This window comes from Girardinichthys multiradiatus, chromosome X (assembly GCF_021462225.1).
Source record: "Girardinichthys multiradiatus isolate DD_20200921_A chromosome X, DD_fGirMul_XY1, whole genome shotgun sequence".
NCBI lineage: Eukaryota > Metazoa > Chordata > Actinopteri > Cyprinodontiformes > Goodeidae > Girardinichthys > Girardinichthys multiradiatus.
This window is the reverse complement of record NC_061817.1, coordinates 13,200,903-13,226,542: the sequence shown is the minus strand read 5'-3', so window position 1 is coordinate 13,226,542 and position 25,640 is coordinate 13,200,903. Positions and strand designations below refer to the sequence as shown.

At 40.5% G+C, this 25,640-nt stretch overlaps 2 protein-coding genes across 2 annotated transcripts; one reads left to right on the top strand and one right to left on the bottom strand.

Annotated features, from left to right (window-relative positions):
• The first annotated feature begins 1,664 nt into the window (after window positions 1-1,664).
• On the top strand, window positions 1,665-7,103 carry LOC124862532 (serotonin N-acetyltransferase-like). Its single transcript, XM_047356508.1, has 4 exons — window positions 1,665-1,745; window positions 2,083-2,335; window positions 3,253-3,407; window positions 3,695-7,103. The coding sequence occupies exons 2-4, from the start codon at window positions 2,179-2,181 to the stop codon at window positions 4,061-4,063; spliced, it is 681 nt and encodes a 226-aa protein (XP_047212464.1). The 5' UTR covers window positions 1,665-1,745; window positions 2,083-2,178; the 3' UTR covers window positions 4,064-7,103.
• A 3,358-nt stretch (window positions 7,104-10,461) lies between these two features.
• Window positions 10,462-25,089, bottom strand: LOC124863219 (envoplakin-like). Its single transcript, XM_047357517.1, has 22 exons — window positions 24,948-25,089; window positions 21,436-21,535; window positions 21,175-21,329; window positions 20,905-21,028; window positions 20,657-20,788; window positions 20,529-20,570; window positions 20,278-20,439; window positions 20,019-20,126; window positions 19,807-19,902; window positions 19,601-19,711; window positions 18,724-18,870; window positions 18,469-18,623; window positions 18,278-18,375; window positions 18,011-18,183; window positions 16,960-17,138; window positions 16,727-16,865; window positions 16,440-16,633; window positions 16,205-16,355; window positions 16,005-16,088; window positions 14,484-14,633; window positions 14,288-14,380; window positions 10,462-14,180 (listed from the first exon to the last, which is right to left on the bottom strand). Exons 1-22 carry the CDS (start codon window positions 24,986-24,988, stop codon window positions 10,719-10,721), a joined length of 6,096 nt encoding a protein of 2,031 aa, XP_047213473.1. The 5' UTR covers window positions 24,989-25,089; the 3' UTR covers window positions 10,462-10,718.
• Between the last annotated feature and the right edge of the window lie 551 nt (window positions 25,090-25,640).

The following is a 25,640-nucleotide window of genomic DNA, read 5'->3' as shown; positions in this document are numbered from 1 at the left end:
GGTGTTTTGGAGGAGCGAGTCAGGAAACGTTTTCTTCCACCAGTATCACGTAGTGACCTGACCACTATCCTGCAAGAAGAATGGCTTAAAATCCCTCTGACCACTGTGCAGGACTTGTATATGTCATTCCCAAGACAAATTGATGCTGTATTGGCCGCAAAAGGAGGCCCTACACCATACTAATAAATTATTGTGGTCTAAAACCAGGTGTTTCAGTTTTATTGTCCAACCTCTGTATGTACCTACTTCAATGACATCATTTCATCAAAGTGATATGATATCATAAAAGTAGGGCAACTAAGTAGAAGTATACAATGGTGAGTTCCTCATCTCAAACAATTTATTGAAACAAAAGCCAGCAACAGTGGTGGGTATCCCACAACAAGAAATGTCAATGTCTCAATAACGTGTCATGCATGCTTGGGCATCCATTACAGCTTGACAACAACGTCTCATGCTGTTAACAAGTCGTCTTATTGTATGCTGAGGCATGGCATTTCACTCCTCTTGAACAGCGGCCTTCAGGTCATTGAGGTTCTGAGGTACAGAGTTATGAGCCTCTAGAAGGTGACTCCGCCGATGCTACAGGTTTTCTATGGGGTTCAAACCACTCCATTCCAGGTACCCCAGTCTCCAGCAGCCATTCCCTAATGATGAGAACCCAATGAGTGGAGCACTGTGGTCCATGAAGATGAAATTAGGCCTGTCTTGTTCATGCAGGGGAACAATGACTGGATTAATGATGCTATCCAGGTAGTATGGGCTTGACACTGTACCATTCACAAAGTATAGAGCAGTTCTGTATTGACTAGACACATCTGCCCACACTGTAGCACCACCACTGCTAAATGTTTCTCCAGTGAAAACAGTGGCTCATGCATAGCGCTCTTCTTGACATATCCAACATCGTTTGCGGTCATCATTTCTGCTCAACACGAATCGACTTTCATCAGAGAACAGTACTGAGGCTCACTGGTCCCTCCTTCAGCGTAAATGCTTGATAACCAATGCAAGACGATAATGCCTGTGCCTGGTGGTGTGGTCAAGTCCATTTACTTGCAGGCCGTCTAGCGCACAGACCACGCTGATGTAAACCGTTTAAAATGGTCTGACGTGACACTTGGGTGCATCTTATCCCCCTAAATGTGCGTGGAGTTGAGTGACTTTCTGTGACTCTTCCAATCTCTCTGTATCTCTGTTGCAACCTGCTGATGACACTCTGACACTCTAAGCTCAGTGGCCATTTCCGTCAGAGAACCTTTTGTTGGAAGCCTTGCAACGGTGAGGTACTGTTGATCAATTATTAGTTGTTGTCTTGGTCTCATGATGTCAAAATGGGAATTTTGCCGTTCAGCGTTAGAGAGCAGCAAGTTGAGCAAAAAGTAACATTGAACAGTTGGACATGTGCATTCAAACGTTTAGAGAAGGTCACATTAAAATAAATTGATCTTTATCCCTGGAGGAGGCTGTCAGTATTTACCTAGGAGGACCCATAGGGTCATATAAAACAGTTGCTTGTTTTTTCTGACACCTTTAGGAGTGACAACATTATGTGATCTGCTAGTGAGGAGATAATGCTGCCGAGTTATTGAAACAACTTCTATAATCCTTCATCATGTGACTCACAGTAATAATCAGCCCATAATGAACAGGGACATCTGTAGTGGAAACAGGAGAGACACTCAAGGAGAAGCAGAGCTGTTTACAACCTTCTCTGATATTCCTCAGCACCTTTGTCCTCGTTGGTAAGTGTCTGCACGGCCTTGGTGTTGCTTTGGTTTTGTTGTGGTTGCAGTCAGTAAATATGTGTTTAATGCCTGGGAGCTGATTAATTGCAGTGCAGAACTGTTAAAACTTCAGTCACACAGCTGCTATAAATAGGTGGCGTTTTATTGGAAATCAGTAATTATCGTCCCTTCTTTTTCCACATTGATTGACTAAAACAAATCGCGATTAATTGCAACGCTCCGCTATTATGACTTTCATTCATTCCGCAAATATTCAAATGCAAATCAGCCTGTGAATCATCCAGACTGAGCTGCACCATAAATACACACGCTGACCGTCCAGTTCTCCTCGCAGGGCCCCGCGGAGGTGATCCTGCTGCAGCGCGGGGTGGGGGAGACCAGGAGAAAAGAAAAGTTCTGATTCCTCTGGAGGACAAGAGATTTGACTCGTATGATGTCTGTGGTGGGCTCTCAGCCTTTCATCAAGCCAATGCAGACTTCACCTTCAGTTTCGCCCGGTATCCAGCGCAGACACACGCTCCCAGCAAGCGAGGTGCGGCCGCTTAACACGCAGGATGCGATCAGCGTGTTTGAAATCGAGAGGGAGGGTAAGTGAGCCAGCTTGCTCTATATGGAGGGCCACACATTCACAGTCATTTATTAAATAATTATATATGTGATCATTTAAATGAAACTCTAAGAAACACAATAAATCCCAATAAAATGAATGCAAAAACAAATTAATTAATGAATAAATACATGATAAATATGATTAGAATAATAAAAATAATGTGTCAATAATTCATGAAATAGACTGGTAAATCATTAAAACCATTAGTTACTTAAATCATATAAAACTACATAAGTAGCTTTTTAAATTTCCTCTGCTACAGTCCTTTAGAAATGAATTTCAACTGTTCCACTGGCTTTTTAAATAGACCCGATCTGACTGGTTGACTGCAGACCGGTCGCGTTTATCCTCGCCCACTGACTTCAGATAAAAGATGAAATACTTCATAAATAAATTCGTCCCATGATGGAGAAAATAAATACTTAAACAATTATGTTTTTAACACACTGTGAATAACATTTTAATGAATTATTTTCACATTTAGTAATTTATCTATTCATTCAATAAATTAGTTAAATATTTATATACCCTTTTTTTCAATATTTGTTTAATGTATGCATTTATTCTTTAAACTCATAAAATATTGATAGAAATAAATCAAAGAATAATATTTGCAGTTTTATTTATATCATTACAACATATGGAAATATTGTTAAATATTAATTTATCAACTTATCAATGGATTGAATTGTGACCCTTTTTGCCCTCCATTGTAGGAATTGCAAGGGTTGTGCCATTAGGCGTTCCATAAAATAAACTGTTATTCACAGATCATAACATTATTTTACTGATTTTTTTGCAGCTTACCTTAAAAATGTAAGCGTGTCTGATACCCTGGGTATATTCAGTAAATGTAAATGTTTACTTAGACGTGTAGAAATATTGTGTTTCCAGCTTTTATCTCAGTGTCAGGGGAGTGCCCCCTTCACCTGGATGAAGTGCGTCATTTCCTCACGTTGTGTCCGGAGTTCTCCATGGGCTGGTTCGAAGAGGGCCGGCTGGTGGCGTTCATCATCGGGTCTCTGTGGGACCAGGACAGGCTCACCTCAGTAAGGGTTACAAGTATATGGCTCACCATCTAGGGCAGGCAAATCAAAGTCAAGGGGGGGCGCATAAGAATTTAGAAATAAAAAAGTCATTAATTACTTGCTTGCACCTTAAATAAATGTCATACTGCTTATTTGCATGTATGTTCAGTGAGGACGGGTGCATGTTTGTTGTTCACAGTTTAAGCAAGAGGGGTCCATTAAGGGATTCATTGTATAATTGCAAAAAAATTAGCATGGTAAAAACTCAAACTAAAACTGATTTTAAATCTAGCCTTTTTTCCCTTCAGGATGCGCTGACCCTGCACAAGCCCCGCGGCTCCACCGTCCACATCCACGTCCTGGCGGTCCACCGTACCTTCAGGCAGCAGGGAAAAGGTCCCATTTTGATGTGGCGCTATCTGCAGTACCTGCGCTGCCTGCCCAACGTGCGTCGAGCTGCGCTGATGTGCGAGGACTTCCTCATCCCCTTCTACCGCAAGTCAGGCTTCAAGGTTCTGGGCCGCTGTGCCATCACTGTGGCCAACCTCACCTTCACTGAGATGTGGTACCCGATCAGCGGCCATGCATACATGCGCCGCAACAGCGAGGCGATCCGCTTCCCCCAGCATCCCCTGACTCTGCCGCTCACAAAGACTGATGAGCAAGTCGATGTATGACTTTGTTCTCTTTTCTTGTTTCTTTTATTTTTATTTTTTTTACTGAAATCAGGCACTTGCACACAGAGCCGTTTCAAGATTGTATGAGGCCCTGAGCCGAATTTTATTTGGGGGCCGACTCCTTCTCTAGTAAAAATGTGTAACAAAGTTAAATTACGATAGATTATGTTAATCCCTGAGAAAAATCAATACTTTTCCTTTCAGTGTAGCTCTGTACATTACATTAAAGGAAATCACGGTGAGATTTCTGTTTATCCTCTGAATTATAAATTTTTTTAAAAATCATACCTTCCGGCAAGGAAAGGATTTTATCACCTAATTCAAAATGTTAACACACACCTTTAACCTAAGAGGGAATAGTTGGAAAGAGTGATGCATTGCCAGCACCAGACAGCACACAGAACAAAGAGAAGAGTGCCTTACTTAAGGTCTGACCTGTTGCTGTTTTAATTCTCACTAAAGCTGCCCTGGTCTCTACGGACGTGCGATTCCAGCACCCAACCCCTGCCCGATTGAAGTGTTGTGCTGAGAGTTGAACTTCATCCAAGCTGAGAGGCTGTCAAGTCTCAAAACAAACAGCTTTTCAATCGGCCTCGGGTTGCTCAAAGAATCGTAGGTGCGGCTGTTTCTTGGATGTCTGGATGCTACCAAATTTGGATCAGCGTGGAACAGAATGGCAAATACGTAGGGTAAAGCAATTTAAATAATTTACTGGATTGAGCTGAGCAAGCCTCAGTGGAAAGAAAAAATCTAATTTTACCACATTGGCCACTTCTAAAAACTTGCTGGGCCCTTGGATGATTTAACTGGGAAATAATATGAATTCAAGAAAGTAGAGGATATATTTTACTGAGTTTATTTATTTATGTTTTTTGTCATTTATAGTATGCCACATTGAAAAGCCTGTCTCTCCCAAACCTGCTCTCAACCCAACCTCAATAAACATGATGGCAGCAAAATAAAATTCCTGTGTTATAGCTTTTGGTTTTGGTTTCGCACTCTGAGATTGAATATGGCCCCCATCCGCCTGCCCTTTTGACAACCTCCTGGAGGCGCCCCTGGTTGCATTAACAACCAACCTATTTACGACTTGTGAACCATCAAGGTTTAGCTTAGTAAGTGTATTACTTGTGCATTTGTTAACATGTCTTGTGTGCATTAAGGTAGTTGCAAAGTTCAGCAATAGCTTGTTTGAATCTAAAAGGAAGGAAATAAGTCAATGTTCTTTATAGAGTCTTTCAGGGTTTAATACACACGTGAAACTGATTTATTGCACATTTTCTCAGGTTTCTAACTGAAGCCAATTATCCAAAATTGTGTGGATTATATTACTATGTACACAATAAATCAAGAATATATTATAGCCCATTATAATAGAAAGTGTTATGTGTTATCATGTGAGAAACATAAAGCGTTGAGCTGAACTCTAACTGTGTCTATAACTGGTGTAACATGGGGCAGTTGTAAGCTGTTTCCTGCTTAACACCTTCCAGGGCTTCCCACACTATGAACTGACGTCAGTCATCAGGCCTTAGCCGCTCAATAACAGCACCTCCGGGTCCTGCTGCGCTATTATGGAGGCTTTAGCTGTTGTGAACGTCTGGGGATTTAGATCTACTCATCCGTTAGCCTGCAGTGACCTGACATAAACCTGCATGTACACTGCAGATTTTAATCACCCTGACTTTTGGTCCTAAATTTGTTTCTGTTGCAGCAACACAAATGTCAAAAAAAAGTTTTATATTGGTTTTTTTTAAGATGAAAACTGCTCCTGAGTTGATGTTTTTTAGACAAAGACATATTACCTTCTTTTGACCAAAATAAAGTCTTGCAAGTGTCCTCACTAACAAATATAGAGTCAAAAAACGACTGGATTTCTGCACTACCCCTCATGGAGAGCATGTAGAACTCTTCATGATTTATGCACAGATTGCCTTCAGCTGTCTCTTAAAAGCATGCAGGCAGAACTTTGTGGAGCTTCAAACTTTAATCCGTGAGAACCAGGTCTTAATCCACTAACATGGACAGGTGAGCAGCTTCGTTTCTACTGAAGGACAAACTGGGCAGGCAATGGTCCCCTTTAAAAAGTGACCCAGACCTTCAGTTTTGCAAACATGAACTAAAACAAAAATGATTCCAGGTTTCCTGCAGATCAAGCTAGAATCTTTAAAGGAATAAGTAACTTTTATCTATAATTTCATAAACCAAAATATATTTACTGCTTAAATCATAGTGCATGTCTTTGCTGGTCTTTCACCAAATTTTGATACATTTGCAACAAATCTAATTGCTTGATATTTATTTATTTATTTTTGAACTTTTTGAAATTTCCACAACTTCAACGTAGTTTATTGGAATTTCATGTGATTGACCAACACAAAGTAGGTCATTATTGTGTAGTGGAATGACAAAAATACATGCTTTTTTCAAATTATTTTAAAACATATGTGAACAGCATGGCCAACATTTGTATTCAGCCCCCTGAAATGCCAAACAGGGTGGCCCTCTATTTAGCTCCGTCCATATTCCCATCAACTCTGATCAGCTTCCCTGTCCTTGATGATCCCACAGCCTCATGCTGCCACCACTGTGTTTCACCACATGGGATGATGTGTTTAGAGTGATATAAAGTGTTAGTTTTTCATCACACATGGGGATTTGGATGTTGGCCTGGTACTCTGTCAGTTTAGGTATTTCTAATGCCTCTTGTATTTTGTCTAGGTCTGTTTAGTTATTGTTAACTGTATGTTCACTCCATGTCCATTAGTCAATTTTTCCCTCAGTTACTCATTGCCTCGGCCATTGCAAGTTTCCTTTCATTACCCTCACCTGATCCTTATTCCAGAGACACCACCTCTCTATAGTTATACCCCTGGAATGGTCTGATTCTCCTGTTTACCTGTCCTGTTATTCTGCTGATGTCCTAAGTTTCTTACTCCTTCTGTGGTTCATGTGTTGCCCCTGTATTCTCTTTTTGGACTGCTGGTTGATTGTGTTCCTTGTTTGGACTTTGCTTTATTAAACACCCATCTTACTATGATCCTGGCCGCCTTCTGTCTGCATTCAGGTCCTCGACCAACTGCTACCATGACACAGAAGGCTGTGTGTTCACTAATGGTCTTTCCCAAACCTCTGAGGCCTACACAGAACAGCTGGGTTTATACTGAGATTGAATCATGGATTGGTAAACTTTATTTACTAGTTAAATTATTTATGAAGGCAAGGTATTTTCAGGGATTAAAGGGAGATCAATACAAATGCACAACAATGCATGTTGGTTGTAAATAGAATTGAACATTATCATTTTCTTTGCAGTTATAAATCATGCTCAATTTTATGTTGGTCTAATACCTAAAATCTCAATAAAGTTAATTAAATTAAAATTCTCTGTTATCAAACATTTGTGATGTTTGGCAATGAGTCTTTTATATCACTTTGGAGGAACTCTGATCCACTCTTCTTTGCAGAATTGTTTTAGTTCAACTTTTTTCAGTTTTTGGGAATCCCATTAAATATCAATAGTATTTCAGTCCAATATATATGATATGCCAAGGTCAATCCCTTATTTTGTTATTTGTTCAAGACAATCAGAGGTGGATTTGCTGATTTTCTTCAGCTCGTTATCCTGCTGCATAATGTAACTGCGCTTGAGCTTAAAGTCACAAATTGATGGCTGGAACTTCTCCTCCTGGGTTTTCTGCTGAAGAGAAAAATTCACGGTTCTATCATTTACAGCAAGTTGTCCAGAGCCTGAAGTAGCAAATCCACAGGCCATTATACTACCACCCTCATTTTGACTGTCAGTAGGATGTTCTTATTCTAAAATAAGTGTGGGTTTTATGCTGAACAAAATGGGGTACACACCCTCCTCAAAATCCCACTTGTCTCATCATTCCACAGAGTATTTTTCCAAAGTTCTTGGTGATCAACAAGTTGTTTTTTCAAAATGTGAGATGGGCCTTTGTGTTTGTTTTGTTTTGTCAGTAGTGATTTTCACCATGGAACTCTCCCATGGATGCCATTTTTACCCAGTCTCTTTCTTATTGTTGAATCATGAACACTGACCTTAAATGAGACAAGGGAGGCAGTAATCAGGTCTAGCTAGGTCTTGTGATAATAAATTCAGCTTTCCAAAAAGTGTCATCATAGTTAATTCATTAGTTAACAAAGAGTGTGATTACTTTTTTCACATAGTGCCAGGTTGGTTTGAAGGGCTTTTTTCACTTAGCAATAGGAATCATTTCGTTAGCCTCATAGCATAACTGAGGCATAACTGAGGCTAACTAACAATTATGCTATTAGGCTAATGATTTGAAAGCTGCATTTTGCATTTACTGTCTGATAAGAACATTTGTTTTATGGTCTGCAACATTTTGGTGTGAGAAAAAAGAAGTTTAGTTTTTTTTATCTACTTTTGGTAGTAATAAAGAGACGTTATGCCTTTTTTAAATTTTATTTCATTACAATTTTATTTTTAAGATCCCAATATACCTCAGGTATCAGGCACTTTACAGATAGGACATACTACACTGATGTACACTACCAGTCAAACGTTTTAGATACACTTTCTCACTTAACGGGTCTCTTTAGTTTCACAGCTATCTACAATGATTCTCTGTAAAGACAACAAAACTATGAATGAAAACACATGCAACTATGTAGTAAACAAAAAGTGTGAAATAATTCTAAACATTTTATATTTTAGATTCTTCCAAATAGTCACCCTTTGCTCTGAAGAATGCTTTGCTTTCTTTGCATACTCTCCATGAGCTTCATAAGGTGGTCACCTGAAATGGTTTTCCAAAGAGTTTTAAAAAAACATCCCAGAGGTTCATTGAGAGACGGCCAGAGGTTAATATTTCAGTCATTACAGCAAAGGACGGCTACTTTAATTAATTTAAAATATAAAACATATTTAAAGTTCTTTTACAGTTTTTTGTTTGCTTACATGATTCCATATGTATTTATTCACAGTGTTGATGCCTTCAGTGAGAATCTACGTAAATAGTCATAAACATAAAGACAAAAATTTAATGAGAAAGGGTTTCTAAAACTTTTGACTGGTGGTATACATTTTAACAAGAAAATTTCAGAGTAGGTTTTACTGGATTACACCACTTTTAATAATAGTAGATATGGTGTTGGCACAATTATCGTTACTGGAGCCATTGTCAGCATCCTTTGTGGTGTAATTGATGGAGACCAAAATGCAGATGCTCACTTTTTGTACCATTAGCACTGCATTTGAAACAAAACAATAATAATCAAGCAAAACAAAAAAAGGAGCAGTCAGTTATTATGTGCATCAGTCAGGCAACAGTTTAGTCAAAACAAATTATTTGCACATCTGTGTGGTGTATAGGATGCTGTCGCACTCTAGGCCTTTCAACAAGCTTTTTACTGTGGGCCTTGTACATCTGTCAGTACAATCAGGAAGAGAAATGCAAAAACCTTTACTGAGTTGCTACTTTGCTCTCATAAAAAACAATGAACAAAATGACACAAATACAACAAAACACATCACATGCCAAGCTGTTTTGGCTCTATTTGAGATGACCCATCCATCATCCTTTAACAATCCCCCCGACACAGAGTGGGGTCACTTCAGCCGTCCAGACAGGATCATGGGTAATAATCCCACAAAGTCCTTGGAGTCATCGGGTAATCTAGCAGACAGACATCCCAGCCGCTGTTACTGTGAACCCTCTCTGAGAGGTTAGATGGGGTCTTTTACACATTTCCTCCATTAATATCAAATAGCAACCAAACAAAGTATATGTTCCATACCTTCTTCTACTTTTAAGATGAACTATGAGTAAGTACTTTCAGAAGTACTCATTTCCTGATATATTGAGATCTGCTGAGGTCAAAAACAAGGATCAGTGGTCCTAATTTCACTGGATTTGCCAAAGTGTCATTGTTAGTTTGTCCTTGTTACCCTTAATGTATAACATGCATGAGTCACATTTAATCTGTACCCTTAATCCTGTATTTCCAAGCCTATGACTCGCCTCAGTTTACAAGCTGTGTACATCTAGTACAGGAATTTTACCTTGAGGTAAGCACAGAGAGTTCCAGAGGATATGTCACTGTCATAAGGAGCGAGTCGTTCCTAGAAATGCACCACTGAAAGGACAGACATCATGTTGATATCAAAAACAAAACCATAATGGGATGCCTGCAGTTCCCTGAAGTTTAGCATGTTTGTTGTGACAACCACAGGACATCGATGTTGGAGAGGTACATTTGCTAAGAATATCTACTGAGATTTTAAATGATGTTTCCATCACGGACTCAAATATCTCCCAAAGAATTCCAAGTAAAAACCAGTTTATGTATTAAATAGAATTTTGTTTTCCAGATTTAATAAAAATGATAAACAAATATCAGAAAACAAATGTGAGCTGGTTAAGTTTAATAAGAATATGCATGGCAACAGTTTATGATATGACAAATGGTATGACAAAAACACCTTTATTTTTACAGAAAACCAGAACTATTACAGAGAAAAACAATCCATGAGTACATTCCCACCAAAATATATGTTTTTTTTCTTCATCTGATATATGCATAAACATTTCTGTTTCTCCTCTCCTGTCAGTTTGACTAGCACCACAAGCTGTAGATAATTTCAATCTCTTTTTAAATTTTGTTGTTAAAGGAAGCGGTAATTAGAGTAGGATGGAGCATTCGCAGCATCTGTTGAGGCAACAGGAAGCAGCAGAAGCCCAGTAGTTACATCTCTCTTACACCGATCCATAGCCTGCTTGTATGATATCTTCTCCTTGGTGATGGGGTCAACCAGCTCTTTGGAGTGCAAAGCCTCATCTTTTAGCTCATTAGCCATTGTGCTGTCAATCAGATTTGCTGCAAGCGCCTCTTTGATAGTTAGACGGCCTGCCTTACTGGGGTCCACCAACCCACCTGTGAGGTACTGGGCCTCCATGTACCTCTTGGCGTTCTCTTTAGTCATGTAGCCTTTCTGTGCTGCCAGTCCCACTGCCAGGCGCTGTTTTGTCACAGGATCCTCGACTCCAGTGAAAGCCTTCTGGGCGCTTAGTAGCTTTTGCATGTGGCCTGAGTCGATTAGGCCGTGGTCAACTGCCTTGTGGACAGAGAGTTTGTCCTTTTTGCCCAGATCGACGATCCCGCCAGTGGCTGACTGTGCCTCGAGCAGCCTCATTGCGGTGTCTGGATCAACGAATTTGCGTGTGAGAGCACTTCTCACAGACATGCGGGTATCAGTTGTGGTGTCAAATATGCCAGAGATTGGGAAAGAATCATCTCCTGTGGGAAGAGTAAGGTTGTTTAAACTGCTGCTGCTGCGTTGAGTGCTCAGGTTGGTGTAAGAAGACTTTAAGGGTGAAGGCATGGAGTTCAGAGGGGAAGATGGGATGGGCTTGCTTGTGGATTTTGGGGCAACATAAGGTTGAGGCCTTTCTCCTGCAACAAGGAGGGCAAATTCAGAGACAGGTATTTTACCCTCCTTGTAGCGGACCAGGTCATACTGAGTCAGGCGACCTTCCTTCAGAGCATCCTTCACAGAGTATTGCCTCCCACTTTGTCGATCTTGCAGAACCGTTATATCTCCATCTGGACTGGTTGAAGTGATTTCCTCCCAGTCACACTCCAGCTGAGACAGTTGAAGGTAGTAGTTTCTATCAATTACTCCTTGTAAGTAAGCATCATAGGGAGACAGGTCTTTGCCGGTCTCTGGATCCAGGATGGTGATCTTAGTTGAGAGGTTTATCTCTCTGTGTATTTCTGAATGATCATCTGACTTTATGCCTTTCTTCAGCTCAGCAATGAGGGTCTCCCTCTGGTGTATTTTATCCTTCTCATTCAGGATATCTTTCTCCAGCCGTTGGATCTCAGAGGATGTTTTAAGACTTCTCTGGCGTGCCATCTGGTTCCTCTCGCTCATCAGCTTGGACTGTTGTTGGAAGGTAATGGTGGTGGATTGCCTGTCAGACTCCAGCGCTTTAAGCTGTTTGAGGAGATCTTCTTTCTCCCTTTGCAGAGCGTCTCTGCTTGTGATGAGAACTGTCTCTTCCTGAGAAGTCACGGACCTTGATGTCTGCACATGGTTTATTTGGTTGTTTATGCTCTGGAGGCTGTCTTCTAGATTTCGCCTTTGATTCCTCTCCTGTGCTACAATATCTCTGAGATGATCCCTTTCAGCTTCAACTGCTGGGTCTTTCTCTACGCGAACAACTTCTCTGTAAACAACCTTCTCAACGGACTTCTCCCTTTGCAGAATCTCCAACTTCAGTTTGAGGTTTCGAATTTCTCTCTCAAAACGGCTAATGTTGTTGCTCTCCTTCTCCATTTCAAAACGAATACCGTCAATGAGTTTTTCCAGCTTGGGGTCCTTCTCCACTTTCAGGACCTCCTCAATGATGATCTTCTCTTCAACAGGTGGTGGAGCATTCTCCAGTTCAAGAATGCGAGCCTTGATCTGCCTGAGCTCAGACTCTATTTGGATCATCTTTTGGCGATCATCCATCTTAGCCAAGTCTCTCTCTTTCTCTTCAATCAGTGCTCTCAGCTGTCTGACCTCTAATTCGAGTTTTCTGCGTGCCTTCATTTCTTCGTCCAAGGTCTTATTCAACTTCTCATGCTCCAGGATCTGCTTGGGGTCTTTCTGAAGGCGAACAACCTCCTGGGTGACAATCTTTTGCTCTGGTTTCTGCCTTTCAAGCGTAATGTATTGGTTCTGTAGTTCAAAGAAAAATTCCTCCAAACGTCGGCGTTGATGGATCTCCTCTCGTACATCTCTTTGAAGTCTGTCAGCCTCCTTCTCCAGAAGAGGGTCATTCTCATACTTGATGACCTCCTTTGTCAGAAGCTTTGTCTCCACTTTAGATTTTTCAGCTTTCAGTTCATTTCTTTCCTTACGTAGGTGTGTTAGCAGCTCCAATGTGGTGTCATAGTTGACTTGTAGGCGGGAGACTTGGTTATTCAGTCTTTGCAACTCCCTCATAACCTCTGGGCTCTTCTCTTCTTTGATGACCTCTTGGGTCACCTCCTTGTACTCCACTTTGGGTTTCTGGGTGCGTAGTGTAGTCAGGGTTGTTGTCACTGAGTCAATCTCTTTCTCAAGGTCTGAACGGTTCCGACTCAAATTCTGTAGCTCCTTCTTCAGGCGCACCAGCTCAACCTCAGTGTCAGGATCGACTCTGTAGATCTCATTGACAATCTCTTTGACCTCCACTTTGGGCTTCATCAGTTCCAGTTCACTAAAGCGAAGCTGAAGGGTGGCGAGGTCCTTCATCAGGATAGCATTCTCGTCCTTTTCCTCTTCCAAAGCCATTCTTATTTTCTTTGAATCACCTATCAGTTCTGGATCTTGCTGCACTTGTTTCACAACTTTGGTAACGATCTTGGGTTCAATGGATGGGATGATCCTCTCCAGTGTGTTAATCTGGGACCTGGTGCTAAAAATTATATCGCTGAGAGACTTGCAGCGTAATTCCTCCTCTGCAATGTCACCTTGGAAAGTTAGAACAGCTTTTAGCATCTCTGGTTCTTTTTCCAGTCTCACCACTTCTTTTTTGACAACCTTCTCCCTGATTTTTGGTTTCTGCTGAGCCAGAACCGTGAGCTCAGTTTTCACGTGGACTGTTTCAGTCTCTCTTTTTTGAAGCTCCATCCGGATTCTCTCCATCTCATCTCTGATCTCAGCCGCTTCTTTATCAAGTTTGGGGTCTCTCTCATATTCAGTGAGCACTTTGGTCACTAGTTTAGGTTCCACTTTGGTCAGTTGTAGTTCAACTGTGACAATCTTCTCATTGATCAGTTCTATCTCAGACTTGATTCTGGATCTACTGAATTCTTCCTCCTGGATGCGATGTTTTAGGGACTGGAGCTCTGCCTCCAGTTTTGGTTCACGGTAATACTGCACCACATCCTTCTCCTCCAACCTCTCCACTCCTCGCCTGTGCTTTAGAGACAAAAACCTCTTCTGGTAGGTTTCCAGGTTATTCTCAGAATGTAAACGCCTGTTCATTTCTTCATCTAATTTCTTTTTCAGACTATCGGATTCCACCAAGTTCTTCTGCTGACTTTGAAGCTGCAGCTGATGGTTGACAGCCACCTGACTCACTTTCTCTTTACTCTGCAAATGAATGACGGGAGAACAAAGCACAAGGTGGTTAAATAAAAAACTAATCTTGGGATAGGAAAACTCTATGGATTAATATTAAACTTCTTGTGATCTTTTACCATTGCAACGATGTTCTTTGCTGTCCCCAACTGACTGATTCGCTGGTTGTTTTCAGCCGAGATCTCAGAGAAGCGGTTCAGCAGGTCTTTCTCCTGCACCAAAAGCAAAAGAGAAGTATTAGTTTCAAAATTAACGATGATTTCGGAGTATTTTTAAATAATCTTGGTCTTCTTTTAAAGCTGCCTGAAACCCCACCGTTCTTTGCACGTCTTGAGCCAGAGTTGATGTTAGACGTTTCTTTGAAGCTGTTGTCTTGTAGGTTTCATCTTCACCATTCTCATTGTCCTCTTCATCATCATCATCATTCAAAGTGCCACGATACGTTTTTGACTTGATTTCATATTGCTGGAAAGGGAAATAGGAGGACGGATTGAGTAGCTGGATATGCATGTCTACCTCTTGTTATAAAACTGTCTACAGGATGTTAATACCCCATTATTCTAATGTGCCTTGAGTTTCAGGGGCTTAAATAAGACTCCGGCTTCGCCTTTCTAGGTATTTGATGGTACAACATACATACAGAATTTCCTCACCAGCCGGCTGCCACAGATTTTTTAGACATGTCAAAAAAATACCACCAAATGTGCTTATGCTTATTTATATATACTATATAGGCATCACTGCTATGGAATTTACGCAAGTGCTACTCAGATGTCTTAGCAATGATCCATTAATAACATTACTCAAGCTGCACTGCTAAAGTTTGGATTGCTGAAGATTTATTCAGTTCAGCATGCTAATGCTTGGAGTGGCTCCAACTGACAGCAGCCCAACCTACTTTATCAAAAATTCAGCTAATAATTATTTGACCACTTAAGGGGACTTACAGAGCATCGAATTTATATTCCCAATTGCCAGTTGATGCTTAAATGGGGCTGCAAAATTTTCAGGGTTTAGAACGTTTTTTTTTTTTTTTGGAATGAACAGGACTTTATGGAAATGAATGTGAATAAACCCAGAATTTTACATATTAAAGCTTGCTCCTATGAGGAAATTTAAATATATTTTAGCATAATCTTGACTAAAACAACCAGATACACTCAAGTACACTTGAGTGTATCTATATTACATACAATTGCATTTAAATAGGACATTGCTTAGAGCAGGGGTATTGAGCCCACACCCCCTACATGCAGTTTACATTCCTCCATCACAAGCACAAATTATTTTCAGTAACCTGGACTATTTAGGTCACATTTTTGACATAGTCACATTTTTTAAATTTAACATTTGAAGCCACACATTTGAGGTCATTAGTTAAATAAAGTAAAGTAGGTTTTGATTATATGATGAGGAAAATATATTTGTTGTATGGTATTAATCTCTTAGAAAATTCCCATAATTCCAATAATTACTATGGAAAGTTTCCAGTCTTTTATATATCCATGCTTTACCAGAAATGTTCCAGCCCTCGGCAACCCTCCCATTAAATATGGAAAAAATAAAACTGCAATGTCACAGAAAAAGAAATGCAACTTGTCCTAATTAAGTACAACACTGTAAATTCTACACCCTTCATCGCATTACATACACACTATACAAAACAGGAATGCATCAAAAATGACACACATACACACACACACACTTCAAAGACATGCCTTATGTCTGTATGGTCCAGTGCATGTACCATGTGTTTTGTGATACATCAATGTACATAGCAGAATGAGAAATATTGTGACAGCATTGTGAATATAAAATAATGTTCATTGTTCTCACATTTAAAACTCTCTGCAGATCTTTGGATAGATTCTTGAGTCGGGCTATATCCCCAGATCTCTTCTGAATGTCCTCCATCACTCTCTAAAAAAGGAAACATGATCAAACAATAAAAGTTACTTATTGTAGGGAGCTGTAAATTGGAGATTGTGTTTTATGTAAAAAACACAGAAAGAAATAGAATAAAAAGTACTCTTTACCTTTTGGGAATTCTCCTTTGTCTTTATTTCTCCCAGACCATCAGTAGGTTTGATTGAGTTATCGGGCAAATTGAGCAAGAAAAAGTCCAGTGACTGAACAACATTATTAAACTCTTGATTTTTGTAGGATGCTTGTTTAAGGAGAGTCAACCTAAGGCGATAAAAAAATGGTTAATGTAACAAAGCGCTGGGATGTTGGTAAGATACACGGGTGGTTGGTTTTTTATCCCCTCACCTCTCCTGGAGCTGATTATTGATGTTCGTATAACGGTTCTTCAGGAGTTTCACCTGACTCTCCTGGCGGCGCATGTCAGGGCAGTACTCGTCATGACTCTGTTGAAGGGTGCTGCATGCTTGCTTGGTCAGGTCCAGATCTTTGCCTAACTTGTTCAGTTCTTCTTTCTTCGGGAGAACGTCCTGCTGCAGATTCTGCTCAAAAGAAATGACAAAAAAACGAGAAGAAATGTAAAGATCACTACAACTCAATTATCCTGTATTTTGCTGCTTTATAAAATACAACACCTGCAGCTTCTTGGTGCGACTCTGAAGGACATCTGGCTGATCAAGAATGACACCATCTTTAGTTAATTGCTGCTCAAACCAAGAAACGGTGACCTCAGTCTTTTCCAACTGTTTCTCCAGGAACATGGAGGCTGTTACTCTGGTGAAGAGAGACAAGGAGGAACATTTAGGAACAGAAACATTTTAAAACTCTGTGCACCTTTGTATCTTTGGTTTATAAAAAACAGTTTTACTTTTTATTATAAAGATCAATAAGCGTGTTGATGTTGTGGATCTTGTTGTTGGCATCACTGAATTTTGGCGGCAGCATGGAGGCCTTTGGTCCCAGAGGTTTCTTGACCAGAATTGGATCCACCTCTCTTTGGATGGCAGACTTGTCTGACTCCAGCTTTCTGACAGTCAGAGCAGATTTCTACAGAACAGAGACGATGTTTTAAAATGAAATATTTTCTTACATTATTGATCATCCCATTCAATCATATGGTGTGATGTCTTCGTCACATTTAAATGTTGCAGATCATGTAACAAATTTTAATATCAGACAAATATAACCTGAGTAAATACAAAAACTATTATTACCTTTATTTAGAGAAAAAAGCTACCTGAACCAACCCGGCCCTATGGGGGAAAATTACATGCCCCATCTAAAAAAATAACTGGTTGTGTCACCATTGTTGGCAAAAGTTGCCATCAAGCATTTGCGATAACTGGTAATAAATCATTTTCATCGCAGTGGGGGAATTTTGGCCAACTCTCCTGTTGTGTGGCCATGTTATGATCATGACACGGGATTCCAATTGGATTTAATTCCAGACTTTGACAAGGCCTGTCCAAAATTACAGTTTCATGTTTTCTCCATCTGTGGAGATTGGCTGTAACTGTGGTTTCATGGATTCCTGAAGCCTTAGAAATGGTTTCACATGTTGCTTTTTTAGATCTTTTAGCCTACTTCATGTTGTCAGAGACATTCTAATTAAGTGATTTCTTGATTTTTAAAGCTCTGGTAGTAATCAGGCTTAGGTGTGGTTAGTGAAATTGAACCACAAATGTGGTTAATCACAGTTAAGTCATGTCCTAACAAGGGGGCAAATATATTTTACATACGGCCAGATTGGTTTGGATAGTCTGTTTCCTTAATAAATGAAGTCATTATTTGAAAACTCTTCTTGTAAAAGGCATTTCCTCATGTTATCATCTGATATTATGTGACAAAAAAGCAAAAAACAAAGGACATCTGTTGGGGCAAATACTTTTTCACAGCACTGTATTCCAACATATCTTCACCTCATTCTCTTGCTGCCTTTTTTCCAAGTCTTGAATGGGAGCTCTGGTGTCCAGCGAGGTCCTCAATCTGTTCAGGATTTCTTTTTCATTCCTCGCCAGAGCTTTGTTGATCTTATCTATATCACTGTTGAGCTCTGTCAGTTTTGGATCCTCAGGTGCACTTTCAATAAGAGCTGGTGAGGAGAAAAGGCAGAAATGTGTACTCTGACGATTTGAACTTTGCAGGTTTTACTTCATCCAGTGTGTGAAAAGATGTTTTTCTCTCACCAGCCTTCTGGGGACGGATCACCTCCACTGTGGAGGCTTTCAGGGAGTCCCTCAGTGCAGATCTACGTTTCTTCAGGTCTGCCAGTTTTCTGTCAAGGCTAGACAAAGAAATGCAATCAGAATTCAGAGTTCAGACTTGAAAACATCAAAAACAAAGGGAATGAAGTAACTAGAGAGTTTGTCTTTTGCACCTTTTCATAGTTTCCAGGGCCTCTGGATTAGGTGGTGGAATCTCAAAACATGCTCCTGGAAGGCTTGTGGTCCTCCCATTGCTGTCCTCCAACTCCCAGTACTTATTGTCTGGATTGGACTTCAGGATCAACTCCACGCCACGCTCCACAGACCCCTACATTGGAACAAACATGCCCAAAAAAAACATTTCACCACTGTTTGTTTAATTCTCACAGCCCACCGTTGTGACCAAATGAGTACTGATGACATCTTACGTTTTCATCTGCCCAATCACACAGGGACAATGCAATGGTGGGTTTGGTGGGCTGGATTCTGCGCAGTTTCAGAGGAGCCACAATGCTGCTTAGCTCCCTGAGGGCCTCCACACGCTGCTCATTCCTTTTCACAGATGGTTCATCTCCCTTTATTTGTTATTAAGTTAAATAGAACAGAAATTATATCCAGCATACAGTATTTCCAACCTCAGCTTTTAGAAGACAGAGCAGTATGACAATCTTTTTGATTCAATTAAAAACATGACATTTTTAAATATCCAGCTGTACAAATATAAAAGAAATCCCCCAAATGTATGAAATCAGCAAAACAGTAAAGTAAAACTAAGACTAAACAAACACAGCAAGCCAGAAAAACACCTAAATAGTGGGTATTGATCTTGCTAAACTGGACACGGTCACGTCTCGCAGATTGCTTTTGTTTTACTTTTTTGTCTCAGTAAGTGAGAGTACAGCTGCGGTTACAACCGCAAACCTCAGTGTATTTTAATGGGACTTTATGTCACAGACCAACAAAGCATGGTTGGTTGGGAAGTCAAAGGAAAATGAAACAAATGGATAAATAAAAAGAAGGGTGTGTATTTCTCAATATCAGTTAGGTATGTACTTTGACTGGGCCATTATGGTACATCAATATGTTTGGAACTAAACCATTTTATAAAAGATCTGACTGTATGTTTAGAGTCATTGTCCTGCTGGAAGGTGAACCTCCACCCCAGTCTTAAGGCCAGAAGAGCAGATGTATGTATACTGAGATTAAAACAGAATCATCTTCCTTCCACTTCAACTATGCAATAGTTTATGTTGGACATACTATGTTCATGGATTAGCAACCTGTCAAGAGAAAAGCCTGCAGTACCTCCAGCGCCAGCAGGATCTCTGAGTTGCTCTTGCTGTTCAGGAACTTTGGATCCAAGGTGGAGTTGAGTCTCTGCAGAGACTCGGACAGTGTATCTGCATCCAGCTGGAACTACATTAAAGAGTCACCCCTTAACAACTTCAGATGGAAATGTTTGCTAAGGCAGGTGTGTTTTCAACATTGCTGACATGCTCCATTCCCTCTACCTTCTTGTAGTTGTCAACGTTCTCCAGGTGCATTTCTTGTGCTATGCACAGGTTGAGGAAGGACTGCCACTCCAGCTGCACTTTGTCCCTGAGCATCTGACATAAAACCACACAAAAATAATTTAAATACTGCCTTTTAAAATCCAGCTAGATTATGTTGCAACTATTGTGGCATCAAGTAGAGAAATTTGCCTCTGGTGTGTGACACGCACTATTATTGCTGGGCAGCCAGGGTGTTTCATCTGAACAAGATTTTCCCCTTCCTCCAGGAGTTGGTTGACCTCCCGCTCATGTGCCAGAAGTCCATTGCTTTTGAACTTCTTTATGCAAACACAGATACAGGATATACAACACATTAGTTGGTATATTTATAAAAGTGACAAACCCCTGAATTGGGTGCCACATGAGCTGGATGTGATCTGTACTGATCAAAGCAATGTGGTTGTGGGTCCATCTGGTTCTCTCCCTCACCTCGTACTCCATGCGGACTCCTGAGGTGTCAACCATGCGATCACTCCAGTCTCTGTTGAGAATCTTCTCCTGCTGGCTGGAGAGGTAGACCAGCTCCTTGCTGCAGCTCTGCATGTACTCATACAGAGAGGCCAGGTGGTTGTGCCTGAGCTTGGAGATCTCCTGCACACAGAGCATAAAAAGACAGAGGGTCCAGAACACTCCTAGCGAATGTTTGAGGCAAATGACTTGTAAAAAAACATGCAACCCACTAAAAGTTTGACGTATTCTTCTTTGAAGGCTTTGTAATTCTCCTGGAAGCATAAAGGAGAGACTGGTAAGTGCTCTGACATACGAACAGTTCTGCAGAGAGCATGCATGTCTTGCTTTGTGCTGTTACCGGCGAAGTTGTGGAGCTGGGCTGCAGCTGGCTGCTGTAGGCTTCAATCTGCTGGTGGAGAATGTTGTGCTCAGCGATCTGCTTCTCTACGTCGCACAGGTTAGGGCCGTACTCCTCTCCCATTATATGGCTCTACAAGGCACAGAGAGTTCAAAGTTTAAATTAAAGCTCATTGTAAAAACATAGTTGTAAGTAATAGCAGTCTGTACAGAAAAGCATGCTCGAAGAAATGTTCAGGTTCAACTGACCTGTTTTTCTCGAAGTACAGGGCCCCAGTCAATTTTCTGCTTCAGCTCCAAGTCTTGCACCTGGTCGTACAGATCTCTGTAGATGGTGCAGTTCTTAGCCCAGCGATCATGCAGGTTTTTCACACTGAACAAAAAACAAAAAACACAAATAGGTTTTTCTTTCTGCGGAGAACTTGAGTTGGAAGCAGTAAAAGGGAATGTGAAAACAACAGGAGATGCTGATGTCTGTTTGTGGTTTGATGAGTCAGAGGTGCTACAGGATAAACATACTCTTTCTCTATCTCAGAGGCCTGCGGGTGCTTCAGCTTCCTGGCTTTGCCCACGTCCAGGAAAAGGTCCTTGAGCAGCTCCTCAGCCTGACTCAGGTTCCTTGAGTTCTCCTGCTGGTGAAGGAGCTGCTTGCTCTTCTCATCCTGCGCTTTGTCCTAAACAGAAGCAGAAACAATAGACATTTTCCAGCTGAAAATGAGTTGGTCAAATAGATTTTCTGCTCTGAAAGCACCAGCTCTCAGAGCAGGTCAGGTCTCTCACCACACCCAGCAGCTCCTCAGCTCGGAGGATGTTCTTCTCCACTTGGTCTGCATTCTTCTGCATGCGACTGATCACTGAAGAAAGTTCAACTGCCTCCCGCCTGCGTAGAAACAGTCATAGGGCGTCATTACAATTAGCCAGATTTTTGCTCATAAATTGGATGTTTAAAAAACTATCTTACTTTAACAAACTCCTGAATATATATAACAGGTTGGGCATTATAACCACAAACTACAGTGTGTTTTTGGTGATATTTTATGTGATACACAACACAACGTAGAGCACAGTGGTGATTTAGAAAGGAAAAGAACGATACCTGATTTTCTAAATGTTCTACTAATTAAAATTTTAAAAAGTGTGCCATTTGTATTCAGCCCCTTTTCTCTGATACCTTGAAATCCGTTTCAGTGCCACCAAGTGCCTTCTATCACTTAATTAGTTAATGGTCCATCTTATTAATCTTTTAATTCATTCTGAGCATACCATCTCCACCCTGAACATGGTGATGGCAGCATTATGCTGTGGGGATGCTTTTCTTCAGCAGGGAGAGGAATTCTGGTCAGAGCTGATGGGAATACGGATGGAGCTAAATACAGTTATATACAGGAAGAAAACCAGTTAGAGGCTGCAAAAGACTTGAGACTGGGGTGGAGGTTCAACTACCAGCAGGAGAATGACCATGAACATGCAGCCAGCGCTACAATTTAATAGTTTAGCTCAAAGTCTATTCATTAGTCATTATGGCCCAAAGTCCAGACCTAAGGGCAATTGAGCATCTGCGGCAAGACTTAAAAAGTACTTTTCAAAGACACTCTCTACCCAATCTAAATGGGCCAGCGCTATTTGACAAAGAAGAATAGTCAAAATGTCATCTGCACGTGCAAAGCTGATGGAGACATACCCCTAAAGAGTTGAAGCTGGAATCGCATTGAAAGGTTTTTCTATAGTACTGACTCAGGGGGGCTTGATATAGATGTGCATAGATATGTATTTGTAAAAATCTTAGAAAACCATTTCTTATTTTCCTTCCACTTCCCAATAATGCTCTTTGTATTAGTCCATTACATAAAATCCCAATAAAATACAGCAATGTTGCATTTGTATCATGTGCACTGTGACTAAGACGTGACATCCATCGAGAGGAAAAACACCTGGTCAGTCCAGCTCAGTTCTTTCCTCATAAACACCTCGAGCAGACCTGTTTGGTTGCTCTGTCTGTTTGGTTTATGATTGTTTCTTGGTGAAGACATGAGAGCAAAGTATTTATCGTGACCCGCCCGGATTAAGAGCCAGAGGTCATATTGTTGGGTGGAGGGGAGTGTCCCCACCGTCCTCTCTTGTTTAGCAGTCAGGAATGTGGTCTGAGTGTGTGTGTTTGTGTTTGTGTGTGTGTGTGTATGTGTGTGTGTTAATGGCATTCCTTCACATACCACACACTACACCTAAAGAAAGCAGTGTTATTACTGGGCTCAAAGTTCGACATTATAGGTTGGAGTAGGAAGACTAAAGGGTGACAAATGTTTTTTTTCTTTTCTAATCACTCCCTCAGCAGGAATGTAACTGTGTCTGTCAGGAAGTCACTCAGGAACTTTTACTCTAATTTAGCTGTTTTAAACAAACTTTTATAAATATTTAATATTAACTGTTCATGGATAAATTTGAGATTTAGAATGGATTTAACCACTACAATTTGGCTGCAGTATTAGAAGTACACCAATTTTGTGTCTATTTTAAGTCAGTTTTTGCGAACATTTCCAAGCATCCTGACTTTCTGCCGTATTTTGAGTGGTGGAAGTGCCCCAGTAGGAATGTATTTCCGCAAAATGGACAAACACTTCAGTTTGATTTAAATTGGCTCTATGCCAATGAACTAATTACTTCCTAAAAGCTATCTTGCAAAGAGACAGAATTTGTTTTTATTGCAACTGCCTCACAACACACTCCTGCATCATCATCATTCATCCATTCATGGTGTCACTGTGTCATTATAGACAAACAGGAGCCTTTGCAGTGCCACTCCTTTGCGGATTCATGCACCACACCCCATGATGAAACACTAATCATGTTCAGAGTATGTGTCCCCCCCCCCCCCAAGGTGACAGCTAGAAGAGATACAGGTTGCACCTGTTCACAGAGCCAACGTTTTTCTGAATACGCAGCAAGTAAAGTCAGTTAATGTAGTTGTAAAGCAGTGATAGCCAGCTATTTGTCACAGTCCCAGCCAGTGTTTGCATATGGGCCCCATATGGGTGGGAAATGGGTCCCAGACGGGATTATCTACATGACATTTATTGGTTGCATGTTAATTGGCTGTATAGGTTTAAAACAGGATAACTCTGGGTAAAAACGTAGGACCCAAATGGGTCCTAAATGCAGGGTTCTCACGCATTCCTAAAAAGCCTGGGAAATTTTTTTTTATAAAAGCTTTAATTATTTTTCTGGTCTGGATAAGCACAGAAAAAACAACTCAGTATGGAAATATGTTTGAGCTTCAAGACTATACACTATTTTTTAAAATATAAAATCTAAATTTCTTTAATCATTTTGCTTTTTAAATCAAATACTACTTTAATCACAGATTAAGCCAAAATTGAGTTTAACATTTTAGACATTAATACGTTCTAAATGACTGACAGAGAACCCAGAGCAAATACACTCTCAATTAATAAAGGGCAATTTCACAATTTTTGTTGGTTAAAGACAACTGAGTAAAGGTCGTTCTAAATCAGGTCTGGTTTAGCTGCCAGCAAAGAAAGCACTGAAACTGTTATTTTTGAATTACTAGAAACAGAATAAAGCATTTGGGATCACAAACTGTGCTTAGGAACCTGAATTTACTTCTAATTTGACTAGTCTAAAAGGACTAAGAACAAATATTCTAAACGAGAACTGATCTAAGTTGGTCTAGATGCCAAAAAAAGCACTAGAAAACAGTAGCTGCCAAACTAGGAGCTAAAACCTACATCTTTTTCACAACTGCTTTTACCCATGTGGGTTATATTTTATACAAGAAGCTTATTCTAAGCCAAAGCCCAAAATCCTTATAGGGCCCAGGCTCCCATGTTGGCTGCGTAAGGCTGGTGACGTTTTGTAACGGCGAGTCAGAAGAGCTGAATGGCACCAGAATTGGCTCTGATAAGTCAGTGCAGGTTGATGATTTACCTCTTGGGCAAAGATACTAAAAAACCTAGGTGAAGGAATCAACGACAGAGGAGAGAACGTGTAACTGTCGCAAACATCACAAAGCTGAGTTTTCACGTGTCCTCTATTGTTTTTGGCTTTCCAGTCACAAGTATTATGGAGACAGACGGTAAACTCTGTGGCTCTCTTATTGCCTATTATTATTATATAACAGGCCTCTGAAAGCATAAGTTGGATCATAGTACATACACAGACAAACAAGAAAAGCATTTCTCTGCATGAGTAAAAATGATGCATGAGCAGGTGTTAAGATAGAGGGCAAATGAAGGGACAAACACACACACACCCAGGAAACCTGAGACATAACTCACTTGTTGATCTTCGCAGGGCTGTATTCGTTTTTCTTCGACATCTTGGGAGCCCGTCGGGACCTGTCGCCGTAATCTGAGTGCCGCTGTGGTTCTTCCAGCACTGTACTCTCTTCTCTTCTTCCTCCTCTTGTTCACCCGTGGTGTCTCTCATCCCCCCACCTCTCAATTAAAGAGCGTCCACCTGTCTCAGCTCCTCCCAGGCCAGCAGGTGTAGGTGTGTCATCAACAGTGAGCGGTGCAGACCGGGCCAACCTGTTCCACTCTCCTTCCGCTGCCCTCGCCGAGTTTACATCCCTGGAGATTTACCTGTCATGCATTTATTTCTGATAGTGTCAAATGGATCAAGTTCTTAGAAAGCTTTTTTTTTTAAATCACATTTCAGGAAACAGGTGCTGAAATCTGATTATTACATAACTGATATTTTTGCTTTGGTCTTTATTTTTATGTAAAATCAAAACTGTCATTACTGAGTCATTTCTTTAGGAGAATACCGTGTCTATGTACAGGTCCTTCTCAAAAAATTAGCATATTGTGATAAAGTTCATTATTTTCTATAATGTCATGAAGAAAATTTAACATTCATATATTTTAGATTCATTGCACACTAACTGAAATATTTCAGGTCTTTTATTGTCTTAATACGGATGATTTTGGCATACAGCTCATGAAAACCCAAAATTCCTATCTCACAAA